This window comes from Balaenoptera ricei, chromosome 14 (assembly GCF_028023285.1).
Source record: "Balaenoptera ricei isolate mBalRic1 chromosome 14, mBalRic1.hap2, whole genome shotgun sequence".
NCBI classification, from domain to species: Eukaryota; Metazoa; Chordata; class Mammalia; order Artiodactyla; family Balaenopteridae; genus Balaenoptera; species Balaenoptera ricei.
The window spans coordinates 52337262-52359721 of record NC_082652.1 but is presented as its reverse complement, the minus strand read 5'-3'; the positions used below and the strand labels follow the sequence as shown (position 1 = coordinate 52359721).

At 36.2% G+C, this 22460-nt stretch overlaps 1 protein-coding gene across 6 annotated transcripts in view; it reads right to left on the bottom strand.

Annotated features, from left to right (window-relative positions):
- Positions 1–22460, bottom strand: part of KIAA1328 (KIAA1328 ortholog) — a 381228-nt gene that overhangs the window by 227875 nt on the left and 130893 nt on the right. For all 6 annotated transcript variants that reach the window (XM_059895650.1, XM_059895649.1, XM_059895651.1 and 3 more), the window contains one exon: positions 20886–21013. In XM_059895650.1, the coding sequence (XP_059751633.1) occupies positions 20886–21013 (128 nt within the window). The remainder of the gene's footprint in view (positions 1–20885; positions 21014–22460) is intronic.

Genomic DNA, 22460 nt, shown 5'->3' with positions numbered 1-22460 from the left:
TATCCTCACCCAGTCTTTGTACTACTGTTATACATTTTGCTTCTACATACCTTAAAAACTCCACATTATATTACTTTTCTTAAATGTGTAAATTGTCTTTTACTCTTAAACAGACATAAATAATATGAAGAATAGTATTTTATATTTATGTTTATGTGCCTTTATTCTTACTGGCTTTTCTTTCTTCACACAGCCATCTTGTATCTCTGCTCTGCTTTTTATATTGTTCTCAAAAGGCACATTCATGTATGCCCTGCCCAATTATTTATCATAAAGCACTTGTCATTATCTGAAATTTCAAAAATTTAATTTCTTTTCTTTTTTGAGATTATAAGGTTCATGAGGGCAGGATCTGTACCCACAGAACTCAGAATAATGAGCACATAGTAGGTGCACTATAAACATTTGCCAAATAATTCCATCTTTACCTATTTGTTCCACTTATCTTTCTCCCATATTAGAAAATTAATCTTTACATATTGACATGAACATTAAAATCTCGAATCAGATAATGAGCATTATTACTGTAATGACAGAATTAATCAAATAATGTACCAAGGCTCAAAATCACATTCATTTGAAAAAAGCAACAAACAGGCTAGCAAAGGTTCAAACAAAGTTAATAATTAAGGGAAGAAATAATTTAATGTTCATTGAATAATAAAGACAATAAAAATCAGGTGGCAAAAGTATTTGAAATTTAATTTAGCTAACAGGCACTTGAAGGAAGATAAGTTATAAGAAGGTTTGACTCCATAAACAGAAGCACAGTCAAATATTACACTTTTGTGTTCACCTGCACGGTGCCTGTCAAATTGCTTTGTCAGTAAGGCCTGATATATGAATGTCAGTATTCCCATACAAAATGGGGGGAAGAGTATTTAGGACTTCTTCCAGTTTAGAGAGGCTCTTGGATCAACAGCTTAGCTTTGAAAGAGTCCAGATGGATACCAGGCGATGTCAATGTAATACTGAAGAGTGGGCTAGATCTCACTCTCTGATTTCTTATCTCAGCATGCTGATGTTAACCCTGCAAAATCAAGTACTACTAATGTGGCTGCTTATATACCACAACAGAACTGGTTCCACATCAAGCCTTTCTGTTGCATGAGTAAATATTCATTCATACTTTGGCTGAGACAATCTATTTATTTTTAATTGTGGTCAAAACCACAAACATAAAATTTACCATCTTAACAATTTCTGGTCTGCAGTACAGTAGTGTTAACCATATACATTGCTGTATAACAGAACTCTAAACTTTTTCATCCTGCAAAAGTAAAACTGTATATTCATTGAAAAGTAACTCCCCTTTTCCCCCTTCCCCAGCCTCTGTCATCCACCATTCTACTTTCTGTTTCTAAGAATTTCACTATTTTAGAAACCTCATATAAGTAGAATCATGGAGTATTGAGACAATCTGTTGAGTACTAGGTTCCCTTTCCTATCCCATGATGCTCTATGACAGATGGTGCAGTCTTAGAGCCAAAGTTCATTTGAAATAAATGAACAACATAATTAGCTTTCTGTGATCTAGGGTTGAGAATCAATATCAAATGAACAGTCAAATATAAGGACAAACATTCTTGACTCCAAAAAGAGTGATCATGAATCTGAATTTGTCCTACACATTTTAACCATTGTATCCCAATCATACCTAGTGTAGAGAACATACAAAGTTTAATGTTATTAGTATCATATTATCAGTTTAAACACCTTTCAGATTTCATTTTGAATCTATAAACTACTAGTATAAAACATATTTCTTCAAGTCAGTAACCAGGTATTAATGTCTAGACTGCATTTTTCAGTAGATTTTCTGGTTTGAAAAAATATTTGTGGAATATGCAAGTATATATAAAACTGTGCACCCAGTATCAATTATCAATTTGATTTGAAACAATTAACATTAAGACAATAGTAAATACATGTCTAAAATGTTGATTTGGTTTTCAGCTATTATATTTGTAGTATGTCACCAAATAATTATTTATTATTATTAAATTTAGCCTGATTTGAAGATCTGGAGTAGGTACGCATGACTTTCATTGGAGTGTACAGAGGCTTATCCCTTCTCTCACACTGGTAGCAACTGGTCTATAATAATTTGTGTAAGTGTCCAAATAAATAATAAAAAGGTGGTGATAAATAACTGGTAAAACATACAGCAAAGTAAAATATTTAAAACCTAGTAAGAATAATTCATTCTGCAGACTGGTCAGCTACCATGGCAGCATCTTCAACATAAAATTCACATACAGTTGACCTTTGAACATGGATTTGAACTGCACGGGTCCACTTCTTTGTGGATTTTTTTCAATAAATATATTGGAAAAAATTTTTGAAATTTGTGACAATTTGAAAAAACTCACAGAGGAACCACAGAGCCTAGAAATATAAAAAAAAAATTAAGGAAAAGGCATGTCATGAATGCATAAAATATATGTAGATACTAGTCTATTTTATCATTTACTACCATGAAATATACATAAATCTATCACAAAACATGAAAATTTATCAAAATTTACACAGACAAACATACTGTACATGGCGCCATTCACAGTTGAGGGAAATGTAAACAACCATAAAGGTTCAGTTTTAAATCATAACTGCATAAATGAACTGTACATGCTGTAGTACTGTAATAACTTCTCAGCCACCTCCTGATGCTATTGCGATGAGCTCGTGTTGCAAGTATGAGTATCCGCTTAAAACATCATGTGACACTCATCATCTCTGCATGAGCAGTTTGCCTCTCCAGTAAACTGTGTGACTCAGTAAAAAAGTGATCTCTTGTGGTTCTCGTGTATTTTTCATCGTGTTTAGTGCAATACCATAAACCTTGAATAACACCATGGGACCTATACAAAGTGCCACTAACGATGCTGGAAGTGGTCCCCAGAGGCAGAGAAAAGTCATGACACTACCAGAAAAAGTTGAATTGCTTAATATGTACTGTAGATTGAGGTCTGCAGCTGTGGCTGCCCACCATTTCAAGATAAAGGAATCCAGCATAAGGACCATTGTAAAAAAAAGAAAAGGAAATTCGTGAAGCTGTTGCTACAGCTACTCCAGCAGACACAAAAACCTCACACTTTTTGTGAAGTATCTTTTTATCTCATACTGAAAATGCAGCTTTTATGTGGGTGCAGGATTGTTATAAGAAAGGCATACCAATAGACTCTAACATGATTTTTTAAAAAGTGAAGTCATTATATGACAACTTAAAGCAAAAGGAAGATAAAAGGTCTAAAGCTGGAGAATTTAATGACAGCAAAGGATGGTTTTATGACAGGATATCAAGGAAATCATGAAAGAGATTATGGATATGGGGGGGGGAAGGTGCGGGGGTGAAGGGTTTTAAGACAAAGATCTTGGAAAAATTCAAGAGATAACAGACACCACACCAGAGGAATTAACAGAAGACAATTGGATGAAGATGAGTGCTTCTGAACCAGTGCCAGATGATGAGGAAGAAGACATAGAAGAAACAGTGCCAGAAAACAAATTGCATTAGACAATCTGGCAGAAGGGTTCAAATTATTCAAGACTGCTTTTAAGTTATTTTATGACATGGATCACTCTGTGATACAGGCACTGAAACTAATGCAAACAGCTGAAGAAGGATTAGTACCATATAGAAACATTTTTAGAGAAATGAAAAAGCAAAAAAGTCAGACAGAAATTAGGATGTATTTCCATAAAGTTACACTGGGTGTGCCTGCCTCCCCTTCCACAACCTCCAACTCTTCCACTTCTGCCACCTGAGACAGCAAGACCAACCCCTCCTCTCCCTCCTCCTCTGCAGCCTACTCAACATGAAGACAAGTATGAAGACCTTTATGATGATCCACTTCCACTTAATGAATAGTAAATAATCATCTGAGTTAATAAACAAACTAATCTGTTGTATATGTGTGTTCACATGTGTTCATGTGAAAATCAAATAAATGTACAGTAAGAACTGTGTGAGACCTTTTTGTGTCACCATCATAATCACCTAAATTTTCATGATATAGAACATCATGTGCAAGACTTGTATTGAAGTGGATAGCCTTTCCTTACACAGGCATAAGGTGAGTGATATTTAATATAAAATTAATAATGTGTTAGTTTTCTTACTATCTTATAACTTTGCTTTCAAAGAATTACATAACCATACAGTATGACTCTCTCTCCCATACTTCGAGTAACTGTGTATCAGTCTATCATCACAGGTAAGTGGTTTTTTAAAAAAAAGTAACAATGTTTCCAATACTATATTATGAATATGACTATAATACTGTATGCCATAAAAATTTTATTTGACAATGATTCATTCATTAGTGTATAGGCTAGGCTACCATGAAGCAAATCGTTATCGATTATACTAGGCTACCATAAACAATCGTATTGTTGCTTCTTCATTAACAATGGATAAGTCGTTATACCTGTAAATAAAGATGAATTTCTTTTACACATTATCTTTTCATTTTGATTCCAGTGCTAGTGTTATAACATCTACAGGGTTTTGTATCATATAAGACAATGCTTATATAGGTACTGAGAGACAGCCAATTCATCTTGTAAACAGATGACATAAACTTATGGTATTGATAAATACAGTACAGTACTGTAAATGTATTTTCTCTTCTTATGATTTTGTTAATAATATTTTCTTTTTTATAGCTTGCTTCGTTATAAGAATATGGTATATAATAAATATAACATACAAAATATGTGCTATTCAACTGTTTATGTTATCAGTAAGGGTCAACAGTGGGCTATTATTAGCAGTTAAGTTCCAGGGGAGTCAAAAGTTATATGCAGATTTTCAACTGTGTGTAGGTTTAAGCACAGTTTCTAACCAAACAAACTTGGGAACAGGATATAGAGAGAAGACTGTGGCCAGAGTTAGAGTGGGTCTGCCCTGGTTTAAACTCTGTTCCACCCTAACAAGGAAAAATTGGCTGGTTTGGGGTCTCTGCTTTTGCCTTTAAGTCCTGATGTAACTTTCTTCCCCCAATGATGCTAATTAAAGAATAAAAAAAAAAAAAATCCAATCCCCACATTGTTCAAGGGTCAACCGTATTCAGATGTCAGAGAAATCAAGTATTTAGAAAACAGAAAATAAAGATGTAAATTTCCATAAAACAAAGCAGAATCTAACTAGAGAAATATGTCCTAAGAACTAATTTTCAAATACCACTATGGCATACAATTTACTTAACATCCCCTCCTGTGGCAGGCAGGCAGCTTCTCAGATGGCCCCAATGATCACAGCCTGTCTCCTGGTACTCATGCCCTTGTGTGTGAACATCTGCCCCAGCATGTAGGCAGGACCTGTGACTTGCTTCAAATACAGCAAAGGTGATGAAATGTCACTCCCACAATTAGGTTATATAAAACAGCAACTTCTATCTTGCTAGTAGACTCTAGTGCCTTCTTGACTCACCTGTTTTGATGAAACAAACAGCCACACTGGAGAGGTCTATATGACAAGGAACTGAGGTTGGCCTCCAGCCAAGAAGCAGGTAGGAACTGAGGCCTGCAGTGCAAAAGCCCACAAGGAACTGATTCTTTCCAATTACACGTAAGAGTGGAAATGGATCCTCCCCGAGACTGTCAACACCTTTGTTGTAGCCTGTGGAAGACCCCCAAAGCATAGGAACCAGCCAAGACTTGACTGGATTTCTGACCCACAGAAACTGTGTGTTAAGTGTGTTTTAAGCTGCTACTTTTGTAGTAATTTGTAACAGAGAATAGATAACTAATACACCATATTTAAAGTAGAGATATCTCATAGTCTTATGACATTAATTAAACGACTTATTGAAGATGGCGAAGTAGAAGGACATGCTCTCACTCCCTCTTTCGAGAACACCAGAATCACAACTAACTGCTGAACAATCATCGACAGGAACTCACCAAAAAAGATACCCCACATGCAAAGACAAAGGAAAAGCCACAATGAGACGGTAGGAGGGGTGCTATCACAATAAAATCAAATCCCATAACTGCTGGGTGGGTGACTCACAAACTGGAGAACACTTATACCACAGAAGTCCACCCACTGGAGTGAAGGTTCTGAGCCAAACGTCAGGCTTCCCAACCTGGGGGCCTGGCAACGGGAGGAGGAATTCCTAGAGAATCAGACTTTGAAGGCTAGTGGGATTTGACTGCAGGACTTTGGCAGGACTGGGGGAAACAGAGATTCTACTCCTGGAGGGTACACACAAAGTAGTGTGTGCATCGGGACCCAGGGGAAGGAGCAGTGACCCCATTGGAGACTGAACCAGACCTACCTGCTAGTGTTGGAGGGTCTCCTGTAGAAGCAGAGGGCAGCTGTGGCTCACCAAGAGACAAGGACACTGGCAGCAGAAGTTCTGGGAAGTACTCCTTAGCGTGAGCCCTCCCACAGTCTGCCAGAGGGCAGACAACAGAAGCAAGAAGAACTACAATCCTGCAGCCTGTGGGACAAAAACCACATTCACAGAAAGATAAACAAGATGAAAAGGCAGAGGGCTATGTACCAGATAAAGGAACAAGATAAAACCCCAGAAAAACAACTAAATGAAATGGAGATAGGCAATCTTCCAGAAAAAGAATTCAGAATAATGATAGTGAAGATGATCCAGGATCTCGGAAAAAGAATGGAGGCAAAGACTGAGAAGATGCAAGAAATGTTTAACAAAGACCTAGAAGAATTAAAGAACAAACAAACAGAGATGAACAATACAATAACTGAAATGAAAAATACACTAGAAGGAATCAATAGCAGAATAACTGAGACAGAAGAACAGATAAGTGACCTGGAAGACAGAATGGTGGAATTCACTGCCACAGAACAGAATAAAGAAAAAAGAATGAAAAGAAATGAAGACAGCATAAGAGACCTCTGGGACAACATTAAATGCAACAACATTCGCATTATTGGGGTCCCAGAAGGAGAAGAGAGAGAGAAAGGACCTGAGAAAATATTTGAAGAGATTATAGTCGAAAACTTCCCTAACACGGGAAAGGAAAGAGCCACCCAAGTCCAGGAAGTGCAGAGAGTCCCATACAGGATAAACCCAAGGAGAAAACGCTGAGACACACAGTAATCAAACTGGCAAAAATTAAAGACAAAGAAAAATTACTGAAAGCAGCAAGGGAAAAACGACTAATAACATACAAGGGAACTCCAATAAGGTTAACAGCTTATTTCTCAGCAGAAAGTCTACAAGCCAGAAGGGAGTGGTATGACATATTTAAAGTGATGAAAGGGAAGAACCTACAACCAAGATTACTCTACCCAGCAAGGATCTCATTCAGATTCGATGGAGAAATCAAAAGCTTTACAGATAAGCAAAAGCTAGGAGAATTCAGCACCACCAAACCAGCTCTACAACAAATGCTAAAGGAATTTCTCTAAGTGGGAAACGCAAGAGAAGAAAAGGACCTACAAAAACAAACCCAAAACAATTAAGAAAATGGTCATAGGAACATACATATCAATAATTAACTTAAACGTGAATGGATTAAATGCTCCAACCAAAAGACACAGGCTTGCTGAATGGATACAAAAACAAGACCCATATATATGCTGTCTACAAGAGACCCACTTCAGACCTAGGGACACATACAGACTGAAAGTGAGGCGATGGAAAAAGATATTCCACGCAAATGGAAATCAAAAGAAAGCTGGAGTAGCAATATTCATAGCAGATAAAATAGACGTCAAAATAAAGAATGTTACAAGAGACAAGGATACTACATAATGACCAAGGGATCAATCCAAGAAGAAGATATAACAATTATAAATATATATGCACCTAACATAGTAGCACCTCAATACATAAGGCAACTGCTAACAGCTATAAAAGAGGAAATCAACAGTAACACAGTAATAGTGGGGGACTTTAACACCTCACTTACACCAATGGACAGATCATCCAAAATGAAAATAAATAAGGAAACAGAAGCTTTAAATGACACAATACACCAGGTAGAGAAGGAAAAGCAAACAAAACCCAAAGTGAGCAGAAGGAAAGAAATCATAAAGATCAGATCAGAAATAAATGAAATAGAAACAAAGAAAATAATAGCAAAGATTAATAAAACTAAAAGCTGGTTCCTTGAGAAGATAAACAAAATTGATAAACCTTTAGCCAGAGTCATCAAGAAAAAGTGAGAGAGGACTCCAGTAAAATGAGAAATGAAAAAGGAGAAGCTACAACAGACACTGCAGAAATACAAAGCATCCTAAGAGACTACTACAAGCAACTCTATGCCAATAAAATGGACAACCTGGAAGTAATGGACAAATTCTTAGAAAGGTATAACCTTCCAAGACCGACCAAGGAAGAAATAGAAAATATGAACAGACCAGTCACAAGTAATGATTGAAACTGTGATTAAAAATCTTCCAACAAACAAAAGTCCAGGACCAGATAGCCTCACAGGTGAATTCTATCACACATTTAGAGAAGAGCTAACACCCATCTTTCTCAAACTCTTCCAAAAAATTGTGGAGGAAGTAACACTCCCAAACTCATTCTATGAGGCCACCATCACCCTGATACCAAAACTAGACAAAGATACTACAAAAAAAGAAAACTACAGACCAATATCACTGATGAATATAGATGCAAAAATCCTCAAAAAATACTAGCAAACAGAATCCAACAACACATTAAAAGGATCATACACCATGATCAAGTTGGATTTATCCCAGAGATGCAAGGATTCTTCAATATATGCAAATCAATCAATGTGACACACCATATTAAACTGAAGAATAAAAACCATATGATCATCTCAACAGATGCAGAAAAAACTTTTGACAAAATTCAAGACCGATTTATGATAAAAACCCTCTAGTAAGTGGGCATAGAGGGAAGCTACTTCAACATAATAAAGGCCATATATGACAAATCCACAGCAAACATCATTCTCAATGGTGAAAAACTGAAACCATTTCCTCTAAGATCAGGAACAAGACAAGGATGTCCACTCTCACTGTTATTATTCAACATAGTTTTGGAAGTCCTAGCCACAGCAATCAGAGAAGAAAAAGAAATAAAAGAAATACAAATTGGAAAAGAAGAAGTAAAACTGTCACTGTTTGCAGATGACATGATACTATATATAGAGAATCCTAAAGATGCCACCAGAAAACTACTAGAGCTAATCAATGAATCTGGTAAAGGTGCAGGATACAAAATTAACGCACAGAAATCTCTTGCATTCCTGTACACTGATGAAAAATCTGAAAGAGAAATTAAGGAAACACTCCCATTTACCACTGCAACAAAAAGAATAAAATACCTAGGAATAAACCTACCTAGGGAGACAAAAGACCTGTATGCAGATAACTATAAGACACTGATGAAAGAAATTAAAGATGATACCAACAGATGGAGAGATATACCATGTTCCTGGATTGGAAGAATCAATATTGTGACAATGACTATACTACCCAAAGCAATCTACAGATTCAATGCAATCCCTATCAAATTACCAATGGCATTTTTTACAAAACTAGAACAAAAAGTCTTAAAATTTGCATGGAGACACAAAAGACCCCGAATAGCCAAAGCAGTCTTGAGGGAAAAAAACGTAGCTGGAGGAATCAGACTCCCTGACCTCAGAGTATACTACAGAGCTACAGTAATCAAGACAGTATGGTAGTGGCACAAAAACAGAAATACAGATCAATGGAACAGGATAGAAAGCCCAGAGATAAACTCACACACCTATGGTCAACTAATCTATGACAAAGGAGGCAAGGATATACAATGGAGAAAAGACAGTCTCTTCAACAAGTGGTGCTGGGACAACTGGACAGCTACATGTAAAAGAATGAAATTAGAACGCTCCCTAACACCATACAGAAAAATAAACTCAAAATGGACTAGAGACCTAAATGTAAGACCGGGCACTATAAAACTCTTAGAGGAAAACATAGGAAGAACACTCTTTGACATAAATCGCAGCAAGATATTTTTTGATCCACCTCCTAGAGCAATGGAAATAAAAACAAATGTAAACAAATGGGACCTAATGAAACTTAAAAGCTTTTGTACAGCACAGGAAACCCTAAAGATGAAAAGAGAACCCTCAGAATGGGCGAAAATATTTGCAAATGAATCATCAGACAAAGGATTAATCTCTAAAATATATTAACAGCTCATGCAGCTCAATATTAAAAAAACAAACAACCCAGTCAAAAAATGGGCAGAAGACCTAAATAGACATTTCTCCAAAGAAGACATACAGATGGCCAAGAAGCACATGAAAAGCTCCTCAACATCACTAATTATTAGAGAAATGCCAATCAAAACTACAATGAGGTATCACCTCACACCAGTTAGAATGGGCATCATCAGAAAATCTACAAACAACAAATGCTGGAGAGGATGTGGAGAAAAGGGAACCCTCTTGCACTGTTGGTGGGAATGTAAATTGATACAGCCACTATGGAGAACAATATGGAGGTTCCTTAAAAAACTAAAAATAGAATTACCATATGATCCAGCAATCCCACTACTGGACATATACCCAGAGAAAACCATAATTGAAAAAGACACATGCACCCCAATGTTCATTGCAGCACTTTTCAATAGCTAGGTCATGGAAGCAAACTAAATGCCCATCGACAGACGAATGGATTAAGAAGATGTGGTACATATATAAAATGGAATACTACTCAGCCAGAAAAAGGAACGAAACTGGGTCTTTTGTAGAGACGTGGATGAATCTAGAGGTTGCCATACAGAGTGAAGTAAGTCAGAAAGAGAAAAACAAATATCGTATATTAACACATATATGTGGAACCTAGAAAAATGGTACAGATGAACTGGTTTGCAGGGCAGAAATTGAGACACAGATGCAGAGAACAAACATATGGACACCAAGGGGGGAAAGCAGTGGAGGTGGTGGTGGTGGGATGAATTGGGAGATTGGGATTGACATGTATACACTGATGTGTATAAAATGGATGACTAATAAGAAAATAAATAAACATTAAAAAATGGCATTAAATAAGTAAAACTAAATTGCCTAAAATACAGATATTAGATGGTTAGTTCTACTCACTGTCTAGTTAATTAACTTGTGGCACTCCAACCAACTGCTGGAAGAATATAGTTTGTTTAGAATAGAAAACAAATTTTGGTAGCAGACAACTTTATAGTAACTTAAACCCTGTACTTTATTTTCATTGTATTTTTAAAATTAACAACTTTTTTTTTTTTAATTATTAGCATCTTTAATTATTATTTATTTATTTATTTATTTTTTTGGCTGTGTTGGGTCTTCGTTTCTGTGCGGGGGCTTCCTCTAGTTGTGGCAAGCGGGGGCCACTCTTCATCGCGGTGCGCAGGCCTCTCACTATCGTGGCCTCTCTTGTTGCGGAGCATAGGCTCCAGACGCGCAGGCTCAGTAGCTGTGGCTCATGGGCCTAGTTGGTCCGCGGCATGTGGGATCTTCCCAGACCAGGGCTCGAACCCGTGTCCCCTGCATTAGCAGGCAGATTCTCAACCACTGCGCCACCAGGGAAGCCCTAACAGACTTTTTAAGAGCAGTTTTAGATTTAAAAATTGAGCAGATAGTTCCCATATATTCCCTCTCTCCCCCTCCTGGTTTCCCTGATTTTTAACATCCTCCATTAGCATAGTGCATTTGTTACAACTGATTAACCAGTATTGATGCGTTATTATTAGTCCATAAAAACCATAGTTTAATTAGGGTTCACTCTTTATGTCTTTGTGTTATACAGTTGTATGGATTTTGACAAATGTTCTAGCTATTCATCCCTCATTCCCTCTCCTTGACTGCAGGCAACTACGGATCATTTTACTGTCTGTATAGTTTTGCTTTTACCCTACACTTTGGGTTGTGATCTCCTACAGTAATACAGCTTACTCTTTCCAGACCAGATAATATGCAATGAGTCAGAGCCAGTAAATGTGACTAAGTATTCATGCTTCTCATGTTCCCTATTAGAGTTATTCTCATGTTCTTTATTAGAGTTATCCTCATTTACATTTCAGCTAATTCTTCTGCATTTTGATAAAGCATTACCTTCTTTGGTCAGTCTCTCTCTCTCGGAGAGAGAGCCTTAACTATTTTCTTACAATAAATAGTTTAAATTGTCACATTTTAAGTTTACTTTCTGGGTAAAGGACATTACAGTAGCAGACAAGCCACCATTCTATGCACTGAGCTTAAGAATGTATTTGATCGGTGGTGGAGGGAGACACAGAACTGCCTTTCTAACTGTTTGCTTAGCCCAATCCTCACAGTTCACAGTGACACAGAAATTCAATATGCATAATCATCTTAGGATTCAAAATTCATATGGCACAGTATGCTATATACAGACAACAGAACCTTGCCTGCACCCAAGACCTTCATTATCATTATGATTCATACCACTGGACCACATTTTAAATAAATCTATGTCAAAATGAATCCTACAAACACTTTTAATATTAATTCCTATTAAACTGAGAATCTTTGCAACATAACTGATATAATACCAGATTTATTAGGTTCACCCATCTGTCAAGGGTAGCATTTCCTTGGCTATTAAAAGTATATATTTTATTGACTAGGATTGTTTATTGACTTAAGGGTACAGCTGTTAAAGTGATCTGGCAATCGAGCCTACAAGCACACTGAATTTATCAGCAAGATACCCAGACATTTGGAAATGGTCTTAATATTACAACTCCAAAAAAGCAAAGCTTCAGGCACTATTCTAGGATCTCTTGAAATTTGTAGTTACTTGAATACCAGAACATTCACTGGTCTTTTTTTCTTATTAAGGATTTCATGTACCATAAAAGTAATACTCTATTCTTTTTTTTTTTTTTTTGTAGTTAAATAAGTTGGATTTATTATTTGCTGCAGCGAGGGGAAACACACACCTTGGGGAAACATGGATGTGTTAGGAAGATCCTACTATATAGGATTTGGGCTCTGGTTGAGTAATCTGAGGGAAGCAGGTGGGAGTTTGCTCTAGATTGGATGCTGTCAGAAAACAGGGATGATTCCATGAGTGGATATCTCAATAAGTTTTATCTTTAGGGAGGGGAGACTCACAAGAGGATAAGCTATAATTGGTAGAGAAATAGCAGCCACTCATTTTGGCCAAGAGAGGGGATGTTTGGTAACTTGTGGGCTGCACAGTGACCTTGGTTTTGTCTGTATTTAGATATAATTATGAAGTGGCCTTGTTTTGTCTTATTTTATCATGGTCTCAGAGTAACCTTGCATGAGGTTAGTATTCTGTGAGATTGTTTCTGTTCAGTAGGGGAATAACATGGCCCACAGTGAGTGCTAGGCCAGTTTTCAAGTGTCAGGTACCGCCCCCTCCTCTTTTTTTCCTTTCTCCCAAGTTCAAGGTGATGCTGATACTACTGGTCCAGAGACCACCAGCCTTTGAGAACCACTCTCTGAGAGGGTAAAGAGACCTGAGACCTATGTTTGGAACAGGTACATAATAAAGTAATACTCTATTCTTCTTAATTAAAGGCAGTACTTCCGGTTACTATTAATTACATAAGACTAAATGAAATACTGTGATCAATGTTCAAGTTCAGGTGGTCACTGTAAAATGCATAAAAAACACTGTACCTAAAGAAGAACAAAAACTGGTACTGAGAAAAGTCAATATATGAAGTTAGGCTTCAAAAAAGGTGTCTTCAAGGTTGGAATAATGTTGAAGTTAATTTTTGTGCATGGTGCAAAGGGTCTAAATTTATCTTTTCTGCATGTGTCCAACTGTCCTATCAATGCTTGTTGAAAAGATTATTTTTTCCGCATTGAATTGCATTAGCACCTTTGTTGATGATCAGTTGACCATAATTGCTAGAGTTTATTTCTGAATTCACAATTCTGTTCCACTGATCTAAATGTCCATCATTATGGCAGTACTATATTCTTGGAAACTGTATGTATTAGTTTTCTATTTCTGTATAACAAATTACCACAAACACAGCAATTTACAATAACGCAAATTTATCACCTCACAGTTCTGTAGGTCAGAAGTTCAGGCAGGCTTGGCTAGGTTCTCTGCTTAGTTTCTCACAAGACTGAAATCAAGCTATCAGCTAGGCCAGGCTCTAATTGGAAATACCTGAGGAAGAACCTGCTTCCAAGCTCAGGTTGGTGACAGAATATAGTTCCTTGTGGTGGCAAGACTTAAATCACTCTTTTCTTGCTACTGGTCAGAGACAGCTCTCAGCTCCTAACCCCTTCCATCTTCAAAGCCTGCAATCGTATGTTGAATACCATTCTTATGCTTTAAATCTCTCTGACTTTCTCTTTTGCTCCCAGCTGGGGAAAACTCTCTGCTTTTATCATGTAATTAGGTTAGGCCCACCTAAATAATCCCCTTTTTATTATATAACATAACATATCATGGGAGTAAAACCATTTCGGCAGGGGTCAAAAGTCATGCAAGTCAGGTTAAAACTCTATCTACTATACTGTACCTTTAGAGTAAACATTAAAATTAGAAAGAGTGATCTTATACTTTACTGTTCTTTCTCAAATTTTATTGGCTATTAGTATTACTTTGCATTTCCATATAAACTTTAGGATCATCTTATCAATTTCTGTAAAAATGAAATTATCAAAATTTGCTGGCAATCTGATGGAGATTGCAACAAACCTATAGACTAATTTGGGGAAAACTGCCATTTTAATAACATTGAGTCTTGCAGTCCATGAACATGGAATAATATCTTAGATCTTTATTTCTCTCAGCAATGTTTTGTTATTTTCAGTGTTTTTATTGCACTGCTTTTATTAAATATATCCATTTTTGAATTGTTCATTGGAAGTAAATAGAAATAACATTGACTTGCATACTGATCTTGTATCCTGCAAACTTGCTGAACTTATTTATTAGTTCTATCATGTTTTTGTGTGTGCGTGTGTTTGTGGATTTCTTAAGATTTTCTGCATATAGGACCATGCTGTCAATGAATGAAGACAGTCTTATTCCAGTAATATAGAGAAAATTTTCTCCAACAGTTCTGCCTTCCGTCCTCCTCCCTTTGTGCAAGTACACATACACACACACATACAACGTCTTTATATCTTATAAGCTCAACAATACAGTTTTATAATTATTGTTTTATTCAGGTGTCTTTCAAGTTTTCTATTTAAGAAAAGAGAGATATGTAATTACTTTTACCAGTGCTCTATTTCTTTATGTGAATTTGAGTTACTGGCTTATGTCATTTTCTTTCATCTGAGCAGACTTCTATTAGTATTTATTGTAAGGCAGGTAAGCTAGCAATGAATTCTCTCAGTCTTTATTTATTTAGGAATGTCTTTATGTCACTTTCATTTTTGAAGGATAGTTTTATTTGATTGCCAGTTTTTTTTTTCCTTCAGCTCTTTGAATATGCCATCCCACTGTCTCTTTCCTCCACTGTTTCTGATGAGAAGTCAGCTGTTAATCATATCTTTGTTCTATGCACAAATCTTTTATTCCGCAAGGAGTTTAGTAGTACATTTGAGTCAGACATATAACGGATATCCAAAGAGCATAACATTTTTGATTTGGCTTCTTTGTCAGAAGTGTGGTGACACTTCTGGACTACCAAGCAAATCTGGGCTTCTTATAACAGACTCAAAGATAGCTTAGTATAGATAGAATTAAAATAAATATTACACATTAAATACACATTAAAATGCATAAGTAAGTTAGATAGAAATAAAATGGTAAGGAGCTCTATTACCACATGCCTATAGGAGGCAGTTAAAAAATGTTTAACCAAAAGAATACATGAAAATAATCACAGAATAGGAAATAGTCCCAAGACACTCTGGCCCTAAGTACTACAAAAACTCTTTTAACAAACTATAGAGACAATAGTAATGGAAACCACCCAGAAACAATTAAACATGCACTCAGCAATGATTTACCTATTATAGTTCAGATTCTGTCCAGTCCATGACCTAGACCTAAATAAAGAAACACAGAACAAGTAATCATAGGAAAAATGGAAAAGTTTCTATAAAAGGCCTTTTACCAGATGAGAAAAGCATGGACTCATTAATATCCATTGCCCATGGCTGAAAAGTAATGATGATTTTATCCATTTTATAGAAAAGGGGGAAATCTCAAGATGAACCCAAATCTACCTTTTAACATCTACTTGGCAAAAAAATGGAAGAGTTAAGAAAAACATTAAGGCAATCTTGCATAGAGACATTTTCAAACTGCAGCAGGAAAAGCTACTCAAAGTGCTGTCTAGGCTTTCTCTTAATATAAAGAATACTGTGGAAATACCATACCTCTCCTGAAATGATACAGCCTATCAAATGAGATTAAAATAGAAGTTATAAGCATCAGAGTTTAAGGTGACATTATTTAAGTTCAGATTCACACACACACAAAATAATAACACTCAACTGTGACAAGAAGAGCTATCTTCTAAAATGTACTCTGGTTAAAACTATGGTTACTAGATCCTCCCATTTCCAAGAACAAGGTTATACTGTGGGTAAGTACTGTTTCTTAAGATAAGGAAATGGAGTAACAGACACACATCAGTGAGGTATCTCAGTCTAAATAGAACCAGTGAAAAATCTTTCTAGATTCCACAATGAAGAACTTGTAATGCTGAACAAATTACAAGATGAATGGAGAATGCATTCATCTTTGAGGCAAAGCAAGAAAGAGGATGGGGGGAGAAGCAAGGAAAAAATTCGCCCTGTAAATGGAGCAACTTCTTTTCAACCAAATGGCAGAAGTAAAAAGAAAATCATAAGCTAGGGCATTCTTCTGAAGAACTGCAAATTTAATAAAACTATACACAAAACCTATAATGAGCAATTTGAGCCACATGGCAACCAACACAAAGAAGAAACAAAAGAAGTCTCTTAAAGTCAAATGAATGCCTCATGAAAAATGAACTGCTGTATCTATATCACAAAATCTGAAGGTGAGTTTAAAAAAACCTTATTTTGTTTTTTTTTTTGCTGTTTATTTATTTCTTTCTTTTAACATCTTTATTGGAGTATAATTGCTTTACAATGGTGTGTTAGTTTCTGCTTTATAACAAAGTGAATCAGTTATACATATACATATGTTCCCATATCTCTTCCCTCTTGCATCTCCCTCCCTCCCACCCTCCCTATCCCACCCCTCTAGGTGGTCACAAAGCACCGAGCTGATCTCCCTGTGCTATGTGGCTGCTTCCCACTAGCTATCTATTTTACGTTTGGTAGTGTATATATGTCCATGCCACTCTCTCTCTCTTTGTCACAGCTTACCCTTCCCCCTCCCCATATCCTCAAGTCCATTCTCTAGTAGGTCTGTGTCTTTATTACCTTCTTGCCACTAGGTTCTTCATGGACTTTTTTTTTTTCTTCTTCTTAGATTCCATATATATGTGTTAGCATACTGCATTTGTTTTTCTCTTTCTGACTTACTTCACTCTGTATGACAGACTCTAGGTCCAGCCACCTCACTACAAATAACTCAATTTCGTTTCTTTTTATGGCTGAGTAATATTCCATTGTATATACGTGCCACATCTTCTTTATCCATTCATCTGTTGATGGACACTTAGGTTGCTTCCATGTCCTGGCTATTGTAAATAGAGCTGCAATGAACATTTTGGTATTTTGAATTCTTTTTGAATTCTGGTTTTCTCAGGGTATATGCCCAGTAGTGGGATTGCTGGGTCAAATGGTAGTTCTATTTTTAGTTTTTTAAGGAACCTCCATACTGTTCTCCATAGTGGCTGTATCCATTTACATTCCCACCAACAGTGCACGAGGGTTCCCATTTCTCCACACCCTCTCCAGCATTTATCGTTTCCAGATTTTTTGATGATGGCCATTCTGACCGGTGTATATCTCAGTGTAGTTTTGATTTGCATTTCTCGAATGATTAATGATGTTGAACGTTCTTTCATGTGTTTGTTGGCAATCTGTATATCTTCTTTGGAGAAATGTCTGTTTAGGTCTTCTGCCCATTTTTGGATTGGGTTGTTTGTTTTTTTGATATTGAGCTGCATGAGCTGCTTGTAAATTTTGGAGATTAATCCTTTGTCAGTTGCTTCATTTGCAAATATTTTCTCCCATTGTGAGGGTTGTCTTTTGGTCTTGTTTATGGTTTCCTTTGCTGTGCAAAAGCTTTTACGTTTCATTAGGTCCCATTTGTTTATTTTTGTTTTTATTTCCATTTCTCTAGGAGGTGGGTCAAAAAGGATCTTGCTGTGATTTATGTCATAGAGTGTTCTGCCTATGAAAAAACCTTATTTTGAGAACAAATAAAATTTTATGTTTACCTGACATTATGGCTACTCACAGGAAAATCAAATAGTTTCCCACCATCTCCAGTGCATTTGTGCTCTGGCATTCAAAAAACTGGATTTCAGGTTAAGATCCAAAAGAGGGTTGGTCATAGAAACAAGGGCTTGCAAAGCAAATTTTCAATATTTTTTAGCTATCTCAAGATTTTCTTGTCTTTCTCTCTTCAAGAAAATATGGAGTCAGACTGTTTAGGTTCATATCTTGATTTCCTAACTTGCTACCTGGATGACAAGGCAAGTCTCTTGTTCTGCCTGGGATTCCTCCTCTGTAAAATGGGGATAATAACTTCATTGGGCTACTGAGGGACTAAACGATTTAATGTGTGTTAAGAGCTTAGAACAGTACCTGGCGCACACAGTATTTACCATATTAAATTTTGTTAAATAAAAATTAAAACTTTATTAGGCCAACCTGTGTTAGGCTCTGAGTATAAAAAAACCAACAGGATGCTGTTTTTAAAAAAGCTTGGTGAGAGAGATGGATGAATAAACAATGATTACAAAAGAACAAGAACAGTGCTATGATACAGATGAGTAGTCTATTCGTGAGCACATAAAGAGGACCTCTAACTTTACCACATCCTCATTCAGAGTGTTCACAATGATGCCCTTCCTGACAGGAAGTAGACTTGTCCACCAAATTCACCCAATTCCCGTAAGGGTGAGTGAGAAGGTGCTTACCTTTGCTTAGCTAAGAGAAGCCTGTCACAAAGAACAAATCAGATAACAAAGGAAACAGGTGACAGTCTTCACTTGGTATTCAAAAAGAAACTTATTTTCCCTCTCTCGGTTCAAATAACAGAGTCTACAAGTGGTCTCAATTTCATTTTCATTGTATATAGGACATAATCTAAAGTCTGATCACCGGGCACTTCCTGAAAACATGGTTTTAAAATTTTCTCATGATTAAGTCAAAATGAAAATTCAAAAGTATCTCCTTTTGAGAGTATACTTTCTCCATACCTTTGACCAGCAGTTTCTTCCTAGTATTTGTAATTTTTTTGGTTTTGCTCCTCAAGGTTGAGGTTAAGAGAGGCAGTGTTAACTATGATTGGTCTCTAGGGAAACCTCCAAGAATCACTCTTTTAAACATAAAACACTACCCTTTAAGAAAGTTTTATTTTCCCCTCATTTCAGCAGTAGATAGAAAAAGGGCTAGGCCTCCTTATCTAGATGTCTTTAGAACTCCCTAATGACTATTTCTTGACTCTCAGTCTATATCCTTAACTACTGGCAATTGAAAAGTCCCTCAGCCTCTCCTCCACTACCCTTGGCCAACGTTTTTGTGCCCTTTAACACCTGTCATAGAGAAAGAGGGAGTGGAAACGCAAAGACAAAAGTCAGAAATCTGATCTTCATGCTATAATTTTCTCTAGCCCACCCATGAGAGCATTAGGCAAGTGCCACCTTAAAAACTGCCTGCCCTTTTTCAAAGTGACAAAACAAATCCAGATAAAAAGATTAGCTTCCACCTTCCTCTGCCTCATTTTATAGCCTAGGTTTTCAGAAAACAGAACAAAAGAAAATATTTCAAGTTAGAATACAAATAAACCATTCATACTTTGGTTCTTTCTTATAAATACTGTGACTTCAAAAAAAAAAAAAAGGAGGGTATGTTAAAAGTCTAAGCTATGCCACATTCCAGCAAAATTATTATTCTTTCTTTCTTTTCTTTTTACTTTTCCATATGTCCAAACTTGAGGTTTAAAACTGGAGTTTTCTTAGCCAAAACTCTTAACCCATCTGAGACAGGTGTCTCTAGGTTGAACAGAACAGTGTTCTTTAGAAGGGTTACAGAAAACCATTCAAGACCTGTTACTATTCAAAGGGAGAGGATAACCCTTTAGTTAGTACATTATCCATGTTTTAATAATAATATGAATGACTTTGACACTATATAGTTTTTTCTACAACGTTTTAATACAAAAGCTATCCTCATCCATTTAAATTCATTTGGATATGAAAAAGACAACCAATGTCACTTGCTAGAGGGCAAGAAGTAAGTCTTCAGAACTTGTTTCACATCACAACTGGCAGGGTTCTGAACTTTCATTTAACTATATAATATATACTATTTGATGATATGTATATAAATATTAATATGCAAACACTCTCATATATACTTATGTGATTAATACATATATACAAACACAGAATCACGCTAAATGTTCCAGTTTTCTCCAATTAAAGCTTTTACAAGTTGCCAAGACACTTTCATTACTCTAAAACTCTAAACATGAGTTACAAGAGGCTTATGAGTAAAAAAAAAAGAGCCCACCTGATCTTCATTAAGTAACAGAGCAGTGGGTTTTCTTTATCACTCCTGCTGTGCTTTCATACAACCAGAAGCTTCCCTCCTGACCCACAGCCTGCTTCAAGTAATCATTCCTGACCTCTGGGCCCCAGGAACAGAAGAGGAAAGGGAAACAGGGAAGTAAATGAAACCAACTCAATCACATGCTGTAACTGTAGGTCTAAAGACAATGTTGAATACAGTGAGACAAAGTAAAAGGCAAATGACTCTTCTGACATCTTGCTGATCCATTAAAGACAAGAAAAGGTAAGAAAAAAGATGCTTACCTGTTGTTCCTGAATTTTAGCAGCACCAAGTTCTGAGAGAGACACAGTGAGCTTCTCCTGCTGTTCTGATAGATATTTCTGATAGAGGCTTAGAAGTTCTTGGCATTCTTTATACTGTAGCTGAAGAGGTGAGATTGCAAATTAAGGGAAAAAGCTAATAAATGGATTTAAACTGCATACATCTGTATTGTTTTTCAGATTTCAACAAACAAAATAGAGACAGAAATGTAACCATACTTGGTGAGAGTGCAGGTAAGCTGTAGTCTTCAGATGAACACAGCATATGTATCCCCCTCAAATCATGAAACAATAATTCACAGGGAGTAACAATGTTTATCCCATTAAAATTTTTCTTTCTCAAGTCTTTAAATTTGATAAAAACAAACACATGCAAAAGAATGAAGGTGGACCCCCATCTCACACCATATATAAAACTAACTGAAAATGGATCACTGACCTAAATGTAATAGCTAAAACTATAAACTTTATAAAAGCAAATCTTTGTGACCTTGGATTAGGCAATGGTCACCTAGAAGCACAGCAATGAAGAATAAATAAATAAATTGGATTTCAAATTTTAAAACTTTGTGCTTCAAAGGACACTATTAAGAAATTGAAAAGATAACCTCCAGAATGAGAGAAAATATTTGCAAATCATACAAATGATAAAGGTCTGGTATCCATATATATGTAAAGATGTTATATGACTCAACAATAAAAAACTATTATCTAATTAAAAATGGGCAAAGGACTTGAATAGACATTTCCCAAAAGAAAATATACAAATGGCTAAGCAGCACAAGAAAGATGCTTTACATCGTTAGCCATTAGCTACTAGGAAATGCAAATCAAAATCACAATGAGATACCACTTTGCCTTTACTAGGATGGCTATAATCAAAAAGACTGACAATAACAAGCACTGGCAAGAATACGGTGAAATTAGAACCCTCCCACATAGCTGATGGGAATGTAAAATGCTGCTGCTTTGGAAAATAATTTAGCAGTGCCTCAAAAAGTTAGACACAGAGTTACCATATGACCCACAATTCTACTCCAATTCCCCAAGAGAATTGAAAATATAGGTTCACATTAAAAACTTATGCATGCATATTCAGAGCAGCATTATCCATAACAGTGAAAAAGTGAAAACAATCCAAATGTCTATCAAGTGACAAATGGATAAACAAAATGTGGTATACCTATAAAATGGAATATTATTCAGCCATAAAAAGAAACAAAGTTTCACTATATTCTACTATATGAGTGAAACTTGAATATATTATATGCTAAAGAAGCCAGACACAAAAGGCTACAAATTCTGTGTATGTTGTTGTTTAAAATACCTCTTCCAATGAGCCAGGGAAAAGAATACTTAGTTCTAAGTATACCAGATCACAAGTAAGAGTTATATTCATCCATGTTCACTTTCTGTCCTCTTCTCCAATTTTCCAAAGTACCCATTATGTGAGAAAAGCTAAATGGGGAAAAAAAGAGAAATGTCCAGAATAGGCAAATCCATATAGACAGAAAGTATATTAGTGGTTGCCAAAAGACGGAGGAGGGAAATAGGGTA